Here is a 14,065-nt window from a genome sequence, read left to right on the forward strand (position 1 = left end):
TACTATTCACCATTCTAAGCACTGGAGTAGATAGAAGATAATCAGGTCAGACATAGTCCCTGTCCCTGGAGCCACTCACAGTCTAAAAGAGAAGGAGGACAGGCATTGAATCCCCATTTTACAGATGAGGAAACTGAGGCAAGGAAGTTAAGTGACTTGCCCAAGTCAAATCAGACAACTGGCAGAGCTGGGACTAGAACCCAGGCCCAACTCTTTTCTTTCGACCCCAAGAGCGAGCTAATTCCGTGTTGAAGTTGAATTAACTTGTACCTTGTAAACTTAGTAACCATGTCTCCCAGTTTGCTAAAGAATTCCTTGGTGCCTCTAGAGAATCCATTCGTCTCATCAGGTGAACAGAGAAGCAGTGTAGCCTACTGGAAAGAGCATGGGCCTGGGAGTCAGAAGAACCTGGGCTTCAATCCCAGCTCTGCCTCTTGCCTGCTTTGGGACCTTAGGCAGGTCACTTCACTCCTCGGAGCCTCAGTTTCCTCAACTGTAGAATGGAGATGGAGAGTGTGAGCCCCATGGGAGACAGGGACTGTTTCCAACCCAATTTGCTTGTATCCACCCCAGCGCTTAGTACAGTGCCTGGCACAGAGGAAGCGCTTAACAAATGTCATCATTTTTTTTTTTTTAGTCTGAGCCCCATCTGAGGCAGGGGCTCTCTGACATGATTATCTTACCTTCATTCAGTCAGTCATATTTATTGAGCGCTTATTGTGTGCAGAGCACTGTACTAAGCGCTTGGAAAGTCTGGGCTGTTTACTCTTTCAGGTGCTTTGTTAATAAATACAGTTTTGGTTTTCGTTCACCGTATTTTAAATAGGAAGAGTTGGTTGAGGAGATAAATTGCTTGCTATTCTTGCTCACGAAATGCACCGTTGATTGTTAACCTCTAACAGAGATTCCCCATTTGCCTTTTCGTTCTCTTAGGTTTTACAGAATGCCCCTGATGAAATCCTAGTGGTAGCCTCGTCCATGTTGTGCAATCTCCTTCTTGAATTCTCCCCTAGCAAAGAGGTTGGTCTCTTTTCCACAGCCTTCTCTCAATTCTCCAATATTTTTAGGATGTTTTGTTGATCTTTATCATCTCATTTTCCAGGTTCTAAATGTAGGAAAGTCCCTTTTAAAAATGACTGTAGTTTCTGGAACGCAGACTTCATATTTTCAAGAAGAACCGGGCACTGGGTTCTGAGGCCAAACCATCATCCCATGGTGGAGGAGTCGAAGAATCCTAGACCCACTATTATGCTAGCTTGGGGTCAAATTAAATAATCTGTGATTAGGACTTTTTGATTTAGTTTACACTACCCACAGAATCCCATTTAATGTGTTAATAGCGTGTCTTCAGGTGAGGCTCCTGAGCCGAAGGATTCTGGAGTCTCTGAGCATCGCTGCTGCTTAGGGAAGGCAAATGGTACCTTAATCGATTTTTATTTCTGATTGACTGGTTCCTCACTTTTCTGTACTCTGATGGATATTCCTTACCAACTAAGGAACCAGGACTCACCATGGTTTTCTCTGGCCATCTGAGTTAGCTGTTTTCCACTCTTTCCGTTCTAATTAGTTAGTTATAACCTGTGTAAGTTTAAACTTCAAGCCAAAATAAAGTTCTCACCTCAAAAAAATTCATTCAATAGTATTTTAGGTTTGTTCTGTAATTCACGTCTACACCGAAGCTCTGAATATTTAGAAGCTGCTTGTGCAGCAGCATCATTTTCTTTGAGGGGCAAAGTCTTCCTTGCCTAAGAATCAAATTTCTTTCTTTCATATTTTTTCATTGAAAAGATCCCTTTTTTCTTTTTTGGTCAAATAGCTCAACTAGCATAGAAATTGTTCACTTAAAGTTCTTAACTTTAAACTGGCCACAGTTCAAGCATTAGAATCAATTCCTACTTTTTTAATTTGTATCTTTGTATATTTTTAATTCATTATAATTTATTACAAGCTTTACAATGTTTCCAATGTTATTTACAATGTTATTTGAAAGTTTATTCTCACTTCCAAGATGTAAAAACACTGGTAGTTACAATAGACTTTAGTTTTTAAAGCCTTTATAATCAGGAATTAGTTAAACCAAACCATTTTTCTGGTAGGTGAACCCCAACGTGCCCAATAAGGTTGAAAAATAGTTTGGCAGGCCGCTCAAAATTATTTTCTTAAAGTTTATAATAGTAAAAATGACAGTATTCTTGCAGCTTTTGGGAGGAAGTGTGTTTTGCATCCTTTTGATCGTGAACCTCAGTAACCCATTTTAGTTATTAGGGTACCATTCTTGCTATATTCTGCGTATGAGGCTCCAAATATTCATCCTTTAGTTGTGAACTTCAAGGTGATAATTGAGAAGTACTAAATGTGGTAAGGGCCACATTAAATCCACAGCATACATTCCCCAAACACTCAAATTGGAGCAAGGGAATGGTGATAGTTATTTCTGAAAAAGGTAAAAGAAACCTCTTCTGCCAAGATCCAGTAATAGTAACAGCCTACTCCCAAACTACTGGGCCAGCCTTCAAGAACAAAACAGACAATCAGGGACTTGAGAAAGGACTGGGTGATTGATTCCACTCTTGAAAGGGAACGAGTTAAGACTCAAGAAGCAAACAATTATTCCTTGCATGGCCCAGTGGAAAGAGGACAGGCCTGGGAGTCTGAGGACCTGGGTTCTAATCTCGGCTCCGCCACTTGTCCGCTGTGACCGTGGGCAGGTCCCTTGCTGCTCTGTGCCTCAGCTTCCTCACCTGTAAAATAAGGATTAAATCCCACTCCCTCCAAGCTAGTCTGGAAGCCCCATGTGGGACCGGAAATTTTTCCAAACTGATAGAGTAATAGACATAGGTAATGTCCCCACCCCAGCTCTTAGAGCAGTGCTTGGCACGTAGTACGGGCTTGACAAATAACCGTAATTGCTGTGATTGTTCCTCGGGCTCGGAGGAAATCGTAAAGCTACTTCATAGAGCTGAGAATCCGTGTATCTTCACTGGGTGGGGGTGGAGAAAGATTATATGAGGTAGAATATATTTTTAAACCGGTTAGTAAGTACAATAGCATGATCCTGATGCTACATTTTCTTCTTTTCCTATTATAGCCTATTTTGGAATCCGGAGCCATAGAACTACTATGTGGGTTAACCCAAAGTGAAAATCCTGCTCTGCGAGTGAATGGCATATGGGCTTTAATGGTAAGTTCTTACCATCAGAAATGGCACTTTTTTTTTAAAATCACTTCCTTTTTTCAGCAGAGAAACACCTTGGTTCTATAACCAGAATGACACTCTGGGGCCCCGAAGGGCCGTGAATCGGTTTCCAGGTCTGTGGCTGACTTGGGCTAGTCACTTAGTCATTCTGCACTTTGGATTCCAGATTAGCCTTTGGGGAGGTGGAGGGGAGAGGAAAGGTGTTAAGGTGAGACAGCATGGAAGCTCACAAGTCATAGGGTTATTGTGAAGAATGGTGCCATCACTTTATACCTCTGAGTTGCTACTTAAATCTTTGAGATTTTGAAAAAGTCCCTTTTAAAGAAACCACAAGAGTGCAGGCTCCTTCCTTTGTCTTAAAATGGGTATCACTTCAGACCTCAGCCTCTTTCCTTTTTTCTTCCAATACCTTCAGACCTCAGCCCTTCTCTTTGCTTCTTCCTATTCTCTCTGTTTTTTTCCCCATTCCCAACCGAGTGTATATCTCTTATGGAAATACATTTTGGACAGGGCTTGTAAGGACTAGGTACCGTTCCCTTATTTTCCTGTTCAAAAATTAAACTGGATAAGGCCTGGAAGTTCCGTAGAATGGTACAGTCTAGCCATGCCTTTATAAAATGAAACCGTGTACGAATATCACCAGCTGGTATTTATTTGAAACTGCGGAACATGTGGGCACGTTGCTGGTCGTGTTACACCTGATAATATACTGAAACGCAGAGCTGGCAACCTCCGTGTTTCCAGAAATTTCTAAGAATGAAAATGTATTCCCCTAAAGGTGGGTTTGAAAGTGATAAGTTGATTTTTGCTGGTGTCAAGTAGTAATAAAAATCAAATAAAAGGAGGAAATCATAAAACAGGGAGAAGTTGAGTCCCTGTCCAGAATGTGGAAGATATTGCTCACTTGTCAAATGTGCAAGGCTTTAAAACTGAGTCTCAAAATTTAGTAAAGCTCCTGCCACAATTAGGATGCTGGAACACTTTATTCCTGCTGCAAAAAAAAACATGATCAATCCCTTTAAGCAAAATGAAGGGCAAAATAAACACGCTAAACCGACTAATCATTGAATCTTACAGAATATGGCATTTCAAGCGGAACAGAAAATCAAGGCCGATATCTTGCGAGGCTTGAGTACAGAGCAGTTATTCCGATTACTCTCAGATTCAGATGTGAATGTATTAATGAAGACATTGGGACTGCTGAGAAATCTCCTATCTACTCGTCCAGTAAGTAAAGCCTCCAAGGCTTCCCAGAATTCCCATCTCAGTCCTTAAGACGTCATTATTAGTAAGTCATCCTTACAGATAAATGTCAAAGATTATTCACTAGCTTGCGGGAGAATATGTCTGTTGAATATGTCTATTGTTGAATAAGACAGTAGGAGGAACCATAGTAAGGCACGCGCCTTCACTCCGGTTGTTAATTTGAAAGTAGAATAGGTTGGCAAGAAAACTGGATTGAGGGAAGCTATCAAAATATAGGAATGGCATCCGTTACCTTCGTGGTTTCACAAACTTGTAGTGATGCCTTGAATCGCTCTGGACTCCCTTGACCGTTTCTCCAGAGTTCTGAGCTTCTTTCTGAGCCGGGCCGACCGCTTGACTTAGTGCAGTAGCACCTGTCTGCTGCATGACCTTGGGCAAGTCACTTAGCTTCTCCTGTGCCTCAGTGATCTCATCTGTAAAATGGGGATTGAGACTGTGAGCCCCACAAGAGACACAGACTGTGTCCAACCTGATTTGCTCGTTTCCACCCTAGCGCTTAGTACTGTGCCTGGTACATAGTAAGTGCTTAACAAATGCCATTATTATCATTATTATTATTATTATTATTATCATCATGGTCCTGGCTTGGCCACTGGCCTACCCTGGAACTCACTTAACCTCTCTGGGTCTCATTCATTCATTCATTCAATTGTATTTATTGACCACTTACTGTGTGCAGGGCACTGTACTAAGTGCTTGGAGCGCATAATTCGGCAACAGATAGAGACAGTCCCTGCCCAACAACCAGCTCAAAGTCTGTGCTCTTGCAAGTAGGACAAACTGCTTCTAAGTCTCAGTTTCCTCGACTCTAAAATGGGGATGAGAGAAATTGTGAGCCCAATGTAAGATGGGGATTTTGCCCAATCTAATAATAATAATACAGTGTAGTGGATAGAGCATGGGCTTGGGGGTCAGAAGGTCATGGGCTCTAATCCCAGATTTGGCACTTGTCTGCTGTGTGATTTTGGGCAAGTCACTTAACTTCTCTGTGCCTCAGTGACCTCATCTGTAAAATGGGGATTAACACCATGGGCCCCAGGTGGGACAAGGACTGCGTCCAACCCAATCTGCTTGTATAAGAGAATAGAAGGAACCGTAACAAGTCACGCACCTTCACTCCTGTTGTTAATTTGAAAGAAAGTAGAATAGGATGGCAAGAAAACTGGACTGATGGAAGCTATCAAAATACAGCATTCGTTGCCTTTGCAGTTTCCCAAACTTAGCACAGTACCTAGCACATAGTAAGCACTTAATAAATACCATTATTATTATTATTGTTAATATCTTTGTCTCTGCTCCAGCACTCAGCACATAGGATGTACATAATCGTTCAGTGCCTCAATTCTTATCAAGACAGAGAATTCTAACTGTGAATTCCACATTGCTTTTGCAGCACATAGACAAGATAATGAGCACTCATGGCAAGCAAATCATGCAAGCTGTCACACTCATTCTGGAAGGAGAGCATAATATAGAGGTCAAAGAACAGGTACATGTTACTTTTCTTCATGGGGTGTATTGTGTTTGGGAACCAAAAGCAGCAATGCAGTTCAGAGGTCTCACTGACCTCGTCTAGAAGGCTGAGGATTAAGGAGAGCAGAGAAGGGAGCTGGTCTTCAGTGCCAAGAAAAGGAAGTGGGGTGTGGTTAGGGAGAAAGGCAGAAATTGAAGAGAAACAGCACATTTTCAGACACGTTCCCTGCCCTGGCCCCCTGCTCACAGAGACCTTTTTTGCTTCTTTCTTCAGACATTCTCCCCGCCCACTTCCTAACTGGTAAAAACCCTCCGGTTGGGCTCACTGGCCTCATCTTCCCGAGTCAATACCCTGGTCCCAAACCAAAGACAACTCCCTCACTCTGAAACACGTAGCCAGAAAGGCAGGCTCCCTTCAAACTCCTCAGAGCTCCCTGGGATGCGGTGGTCTCCGTGGAGAGAGTTTCTGTTCGTTCCCCTTTATTCCTTCCTTTCCCCAGGACCCCCTTTCAGCTCTTGCCTTCCTCTCCCCAACTTCACCCACCTCTGCAGCCCTCACCCCGAAACATCCCTTTGGCCCAGGACCCGGCCTTCTCCCAAATGCCTCCTGCTCTTCTGCTTTCTTCCACCCCCACCCTCCGAGATATTTCGGCGGAACTCTGCTAGCGTAGAAAGACAGACCCGACGGCACTGAAGGATGACAGTGTTACAGACGCCTGAACTCCCGAAGGATTTTTTTCTGATGTAACGTGTGTCTTTATCCCTGCCTTAGCTTTTGTATGGTACGTATCTTATCGAAGATTCAAAGATTTAACATCACCGGAAGATCTCAGCCGCTCGTTCGTCCTTAGACGATTGCCTCAGATTTAGTGTGCTCATGAGAGCCGGGTGAGAAAACGGGTGCTTGAGTCTGGGGTGCTTGGAGGGGATATACGCTGTCAGTGCACGGTTCAAGGAGAAAATGAATAAGGGGAATGTGGCTGCCCCTCAGGACAGAGAGCACAGATCACTTTTGCCTAACTTCAGATCCACTATTTAACCCTCCCTAACACAGTCCACCTAAAATTGGAAAAATCCTAAGCGTTCTATCCATTTGAAAATCAAGAGTACGTTTTGAGTGTCTGCGTTGTGGAGGGCACTTGGAAGAGGACAGTAGATGGAGAAGACCCTTCTCTTCCCAGAAGGACTTTACAATGTAATCTGGAAGAAAGTCATACCGATAAGTTTAAAACCAAGAGGGGAAAGACTTTTTAAGCCAAAATCTGGATTGGAAGCACCCCCTCTTCTGATTTGAGGAAGGCAGTTGGGTTTTGTGTTGGGTAGTTCAGATTATCCCTGAGATCCCTGTTGGTCTATCGTTCTAAAATTCTACGTATCTAGCATCGTATGCCCGCTTTATAATATCCCATTTCCAATAAGGAAACAAGGCTTCCTTCAATAAGGTCAGGGACCTCAGGGTTCACATTATCTCGAGTCCCAAAATACTTCCTCCCAACGTCGCTGTGCATGCCTTCTGCTTCGGTGAGTTGATTTTCTGTAGAAATTCAGCTGTCGAGAATTCAGGTGGACCTTAATTTCACTAACATGATTGAGTCAGAGCTGTGGGAATTATTGTCCCATCAACCTGAGGCCTAAAAGAAGTTTAATTGACTTACCTCCTATTTTGCCGGGGCTGGGGGGCAATATTCCCCTATTAGGTTTTTTGAGTAAGCGTTTAACAAATATTATCATTATCATTTCTGTTATTCTCCGTTTGAGTCACTCTTGCCCCGACGCTGTAGCCAGGAGCAGCCTTTCCTCAGACATTTGCTACAGACCCTGTGGACCCTCTGGGACATGGAGCCTAACCAGCCCTGGCCCCTTCTCCCAGGCTCAGTCAGTTGTATTTATTGAGAGCTTAGGTCAGGTATCCCTAAAACATGAGCTCGTGGTGGGCAGGGAATGTGTCTGTTGTTATACTGTACTCCCCCAAGCTCTCAGTACAGTGTTTTGCGCACAGTAAGCGCTCAGTAGCATTGAATGAATGTTTGATTGAATGAAGTAACATTTGAGTCACCGTGGGTCACTGATAGGAATATTTGAAGGATGGGGTCCAGGCTTGGCTTCTGGAATCTGAAAACCACCTCACAAGTAACAGGGGGAATTGTAAGCCAGGTGTGGTACGCGTGTGCTTCCCTGGCTGAGTTCAATGACTTGAAAACCCAGATGGAGCCTAAGAGAGATTTCCCGGTCTGCTGACTTCGCTTCGGCTCACGGGAGAGGCGTTGGAAAGGGCCGCCTACCTCCGTTCTTTGGGCTACAGCTGGATGTTGGTTTGATTGATTGACTGATTGATCGATTGACTTCTCGGGCAGGTTTTTAGCCCTCTCCTGAACGGACATGCACGTTTTCCTTAGTTTTACCTCTTTCAGAAAGCCCCGTTTCCTTAAACTCCCTAGATAAGCACAGAGCAATTGACGTGATGTCACCTAATCTACCTGGAAGGTTGTGCGTATCTTCCGTTTCAGGGGGTAAAGCTATCTCTTTCGGATCATGCCGCTGTAACTCGCTTTTTCCCTCAGCCGCGCCAGTTCCTTCAGCGGGGTTCGGGAAGATGAGAGGACGGAGTGCCACGGAGGGGGGAGGGAAGGAGCCGCCCATGAGGAAAAGAGCAAGGAATGTGGAATGCTGTCCAAAGTACCCGCCTTCCCACATCCTATAACGGAAAAATCCAAAGCAGCAGTCGTTAAGTAGCCGCTTGCCCTCCAGCAATCGCGTGAGGCGGGGGCCGGAGCAAAGGCAGATACAGGTGGTATAAACAGCCAGCTCTACCCACTTTCTCTTCAGTCTCCTTTGCCACTTTTTCCCGGCAGCCAAAGTCTCTTTCCTGGTCTTCAATTAACAGTTTCTCCCTCTTTGCTTTCGAGTTCCTAATCTGAAGGAAATTGCACCAGAAAAACAGGAAGCAACAACATGAAATTGGGAAGAAGTGACCCCGTTGGGAGCACTTGTCTGTGGCCACTTATTAATTGTTGAAAATACCGGTTGCTAGTTGCCCAGGAGATAATGGCCTGTCCCATCCTCCGTGGCCCTTGGCCGCCCTGGCCATCTCTCTCATTCCCTCGCAGTTGGAACCCTGACCAGATGGTTTCTTTGGAGGGGAGGAGAGAAGGAGTCGTGGAATCTCACCCGTAGTCAAATTGGAAACCTCAATTTTTCGATCCGTCTCCCCCCATCTTACGTCTTGACATGTAATAGCCCTCCTTTCCAAGTTTTTCTGGTTTTGTCGTTTTTTTTTGTTTCCCAGAAACAAGTGAATTATTTTGCACCTGGTATTTAACTGAGAGAGCTGGGGTGGAGTGTTAATTTGTTGGCTGCATATCATTTATTTATCAAAAGCAGCCTGGTCTAGTGACAGGAGCACAGGCTTGGGAGTCAGAGGTCATGCGTTCTAATCCCAGTTGTCTGCTGTGTGACCTTGGGCAGGTCACTTAACTTCTCTGTGCCTGTTACCTCATCCGTAAAATGGGGATTGAGACTGAGAGCCCCATGTGGGACAGGGACTATGTCCAACCTGATTAGCATATATCTCCCCCAGCGCTTAGAACAGTGCTTGGTAAATCGTAAGTGCTTACCAAATACCATAATTATTATTATCTAGAGCCCCATAGTATCTTTTGTCCAAAAGGCTCAGAGTGTTTTTTAGAAAACCTCTCCTTTGGAATATTCATTCATTTATTCAATAGTATTTATTGAGCACTTACTATGTGCAGAGCACTGTACTAAGCGCTTGGAATGTACAATTCGGCAACAGATAGAGGCAATCCTTGCCCATTAACGGGCTCATGGGGGAAGAAGAAGGAGGGAAACGATATGTCCTAATGGAAAGAGCCCAGGTCTGGGAGCCAGAGAACCTGGGTTCTAATCCCGACTGGGCCAGTTGCTTGCCTTGTGACCTTGGGCAAGTCACGTAACTTCTCTGCGCCTCAGGATATTCAACCGCAAAATGGGGATTCAATATCTGCCCCCCTCACTACTTAGACTTGGAGCCCCACGTGGAACACGGACTGTGTCCGACCTGATTACCTCGCATCTACCTCAGTACTTAGAACAGTGCTTGTCACATAGCAAGTGCTTAAAAAAATACCACCGAGAAAACCCCATAAAGAACGGGGGAGGGCAAGGTGAAATCATGTGCTAACCAACTGTGGCCCGTGGTCTCCCGACTGCTCTGTTCCTGCTTTGACGTGTGGGCCTGACCTATTTCCAAATGATGCCTCTCCACAAGTATTTAGACCATGTGGGATAGGGATGGTGTCAAACATAATTAACTTGTACCTTCAGCAGTGATTTGAACAGTGTTTGACCCACAGTAAGCGTTTAACAGATACTGTAAAAAGAAAAAAAAAAGTCAAAATACCTGGCAGAGAAACAGCCTGACCTGGTGAATAGAACCCAGGCCTAGGTGGCAGAAGGAGCTGGGTTCTAATCCCGGCTCCGCCACTCGTCTGCCCAGTGACTTGGGGCAAGTTGCTTCACTTCTCTGTGCCTCTGTTCCCTCATCTGCACAGTGGGGGTTAAGACTGTGAGCCCCATGTGGGACACGGACCGTGTCCAATCGAATTAGTTCGTATCTACCCCGGCGCTTAGGACAGTGCCTGGCAGAGAGTAGGTGCTTAACAAGTACTTTGGGGGGAAAAAACTTTTTTTTAAAACCCCGTGGACCCGACCGACTCTCCTCGCAGTACCGGAGCTGACTGTTTTCTCTTCCCAACACGGGAGAAGAAGCTGTCTTAGCCCAAGCAGGCTCAGCCTAAAGACGTAGCCCCGTGGACCCTTTGGCCAGCAGAGGATCTGCCTCGAGATAAGGTGTCTTTGTCCACAGAAGGTTCCGCTTTCATCTCCTCGCGCCTCAGCCCGTCAGCGCTGCTTTTGGTCCGTCGATTGTATTTATTGAGCGATTACTGTGTGCAGAGCATTGTACTAAGTGTTTGGGAGAGTACGGTACCACAATCGGCAAGACGCATTCCCTGCCCACACTGAGCTTACATTATTGCTCTGGGAATCGGGAGACCGGTTCGGCCCGTAGTCGACTCAGTTGGGTAAAGAGGATTTAGGCGCTCGGCAATCTACTGTACCCCATCCCCTAGGAGCAGCGTTAACCAGCAGGAAGGAGGACATTTGAGCGGCATCGCCCAAATAATTAGCATTTTAATCAATCTCTCCGTGCCGGTTTTTAGGCCTGAAACCTCAGGACCAAGGCTCACCGATCAGTGGTATTTATTGAGAGTTTACCGTGTGTTGAGCACCGTACTCAGTGCTTGTTGAGAAGCAGCACGGCGTAGAGGATAGAGCACGGGCCTGGGACTCAGAAGGTCACGGGTTCTCATCCCGGCTCTTCCCCTTTTCTGTTCTGAAACCTTGGGCAAGTCGCTTCACTTCTCTGTGCAGAGGTCATGAGTTCGAATCCTGCCACTGCCACTTGTCATCTGTGTGACTCTGGGCAAGTCACTTAACCGCTCTGGGCCTCAGTTCCCTCATCTGTTAAATGAGAGTAAAGACTGCGAGCCCCACGTGCGACAACCTGATGACCTTGTATCTCCCCCAGCGCTTAGAACAGTGCTTGGCACATAGTAAGCGCTTAAAAGATACCATCAGTATTATTATTATTACCTCATCTGTAAAATGGGGAGCGAGACTGTGAGCCCCACATGGGACAAGGGACTGTGTCCAACCCGATTTGCTCGTATCCACCCTAGCGCTTAGTACAGTGCCTGGCATATAGTAGGCGCTTAACAAACACCGTCTTCGTTATTATTGTTCATCGGTGGTTCCTGACTGGAGTCCGCTGGACCGTAGCCTCAACTCCAGTCTAGTCCACTAAAGTCCTCTAGACTGGAAGCTCGTTGTGGGCAGAGAACGCATCCACTAATTCTGTTGGATTGTACTCTCCCGAGTGCTTAATAAAACTCCATCACCCTGGCCCGCTGCTGTCAGATCACTTTTGGGGAAGCATCGCCCGCAACTCGTAAAGACTGTTACAAGACTGTCACAGTTACAAGACTGTGGGACAGGGACTGTGCCCATCCGACCCGATAAAGTTGTATCTACCCCAGCGCTTAGAACAGTGCGCTTCACTTCTGTGTGCCTCAGTTCCCTCATCTGTAAAATGGGGATTGAGACTGTGAGCCCTGTGTGGGACCAGACTGTATCCACCCCAGCTCTTAGTACGGTACCTAGCACATAGTAAGCACTTAACAAGCCCCACAATTATTATTACTATTATTATTAACAGTGCTTGACCCATAAGAGGTGCTTAACAAATATAATAATAATGACAATAATGATAATCATAACAACTGGCCGAAGCTAAATCCTGCGCTGGTTTGCATGTGCAGGATATTCCAGTTCGGCACTTGAATTGGTGACCGACCCACCCTGTAAAGTTCTTCTTCCCCCGACACATATTGGGGGGGCCCCCCCAAGCTTTCGTGCTTTCTTGGCAGTCGACTGTCCTGCATTTTCAGCTCCGGGGCCTTCCCTTCCGCGGAAGCATCCAGCCCTGGGCGGCATCTGCCTCCCTGCAACACTTGTGCTACAACCAGTTAAATAAAAATAATGATGATGATGATGATGGTATTTGTTAAGCGCTTACTATGTGCCAAGCACTGTGCTAAGCACTGGAGTAGATACAGAGTAATCAGGTTGACCCACATGGGGCTCACAGTCTTCATCCCCCTTTTAAAGATGAGGTAGTGAGGCACAGAGAAGTGAAGTGACATTCATTCATTCAATAGTATTTATTGAGTGCTTACTATGTGCAGAGCACTGTACTAAACGCTTGGATTGTACAATTTGGCAACAATCCCCACCCAATGACATGCTCACAGTCTAATCAGGGGAGACAGACAAAAACAAGGCAGCATAATCACAATAAATAGAATCAGGGGATTGTACACCTCATTAACAAAATAAATAGGGTAATAAAAATATATACAAATGAGCAAATGAGCACATGCTGAGGGGAGGGGGAAAGAAGAGGGAGAGGAGCAGAGGAAAAGGAGGCTTAGCTGAGGGGAGGTGAAGGGGGGAAGGGAGGAGAGGGAGCAGAGGGATGTCCAGAGTCACCCAGCAGACAAGTGTCGGATTAGAACTCATGACTTCTGACTCCCAAGCCCAGGCTCTTGCCACTGAGCCACACTGCTTCTCCCTTCCATAAGGACTCTAAGGAAATCACTGCATCCACGATCCCTTTAAGTGTCGACTCGATGTCATTCAAACCCCCTAAAACCCGTGACCGAATCTGACTCCTATGCTGTGTTCTGGGTAAGGGAATTGTAGTCCAGCCCCAGGAAATAGGTATCTGTGGTCTCGTCTTGGGAGGATCCCCATCTTTCATTATTTCCATTCTCCCTGGTCAAGTCTGCTTGCTGTTCCAGCTGCATCCTATTGTAGGATGGGAGAAGAGAGCGTATTCAGCAAGAAAAAAATTACTCGTTGGTAATTGCTCATTGTAGCCTCTTTTTTTTCTAAATCCTTCCTCCTCTCCCCACAAGTACATGCTACTTCACCTCCTTTCCTGTCTACCTCAATCTCTCTCCTCCTTTCTTGATTTTTCTGCATTGTAATCTGATGGAAATTGGTTGGAGCTGGACGAGGTTACCACCTGTGATTGTCTTTTTTGCCTCCTTGCTTCCTGGTAGGTGGAGTTATTATAAATCTTGCTGTTTTGAATCTTTCTATTGTAACATGAGGGAAGAAGAGGACTGGGGGAAAAAAAAAACAATTTCAGTAAGTAATTCTTTCTTAATTCCCGTTCTTTGCTTCTAGAGGTGTCTAAAGTAACGCTGACCTCACAGAAGCACCCAACTCGGAAACCCTTTCGTATGAGAAAAGCCGGAGTCGTTGCCATTCTAACGAGATGACGCTTTTCTCTGGCTGGGTGTCGGACACTCCGCCGACTCTCTCCTTCTTGCTTCCAGCGTGGAGATGCCGGGAAGAGCTGTTTGGCTCTTCCGTCTGCCGTGGAAACTTTTCATGCCATCCCGGCATGAGCTTGGGCAGAGGACACTGATGGGAAGGAGGAAGAATCCTTAGCCGAGCTAAATATTTTCACTTTTCTATCATACCTTCAACTGTCTCAGCAATTAG

At 45.5% G+C, this 14,065-nt stretch overlaps 1 protein-coding gene across 6 annotated transcripts in view; it reads left to right on the forward strand.

Moving 5' to 3' along the window:
• Positions 1-14,065, forward strand: part of ARMC8 (armadillo repeat containing 8) — a 98,698-nt gene that overhangs the window by 71,329 nt on the left and 13,304 nt on the right. For all 6 annotated transcript variants that reach the window (XM_029068116.2, XM_029068090.2, XM_029068105.2 and 3 more), the window contains 4 exons: positions 934-1,020; positions 3,089-3,181; positions 4,274-4,423; positions 5,856-5,951. In XM_029068116.2, the coding sequence (XP_028923949.1) occupies positions 934-1,020; positions 3,089-3,181; positions 4,274-4,423; positions 5,856-5,951 (426 nt within the window). The remainder of the gene's footprint in view (positions 1-933; positions 1,021-3,088; positions 3,182-4,273; positions 4,424-5,855; positions 5,952-14,065) is intronic.

Source organism: Ornithorhynchus anatinus, chromosome 1 (genome assembly GCF_004115215.2).
Source record: "Ornithorhynchus anatinus isolate Pmale09 chromosome 1, mOrnAna1.pri.v4, whole genome shotgun sequence".
Classification (NCBI taxonomy): Eukaryota; Metazoa; Chordata; class Mammalia; order Monotremata; family Ornithorhynchidae; genus Ornithorhynchus; species Ornithorhynchus anatinus.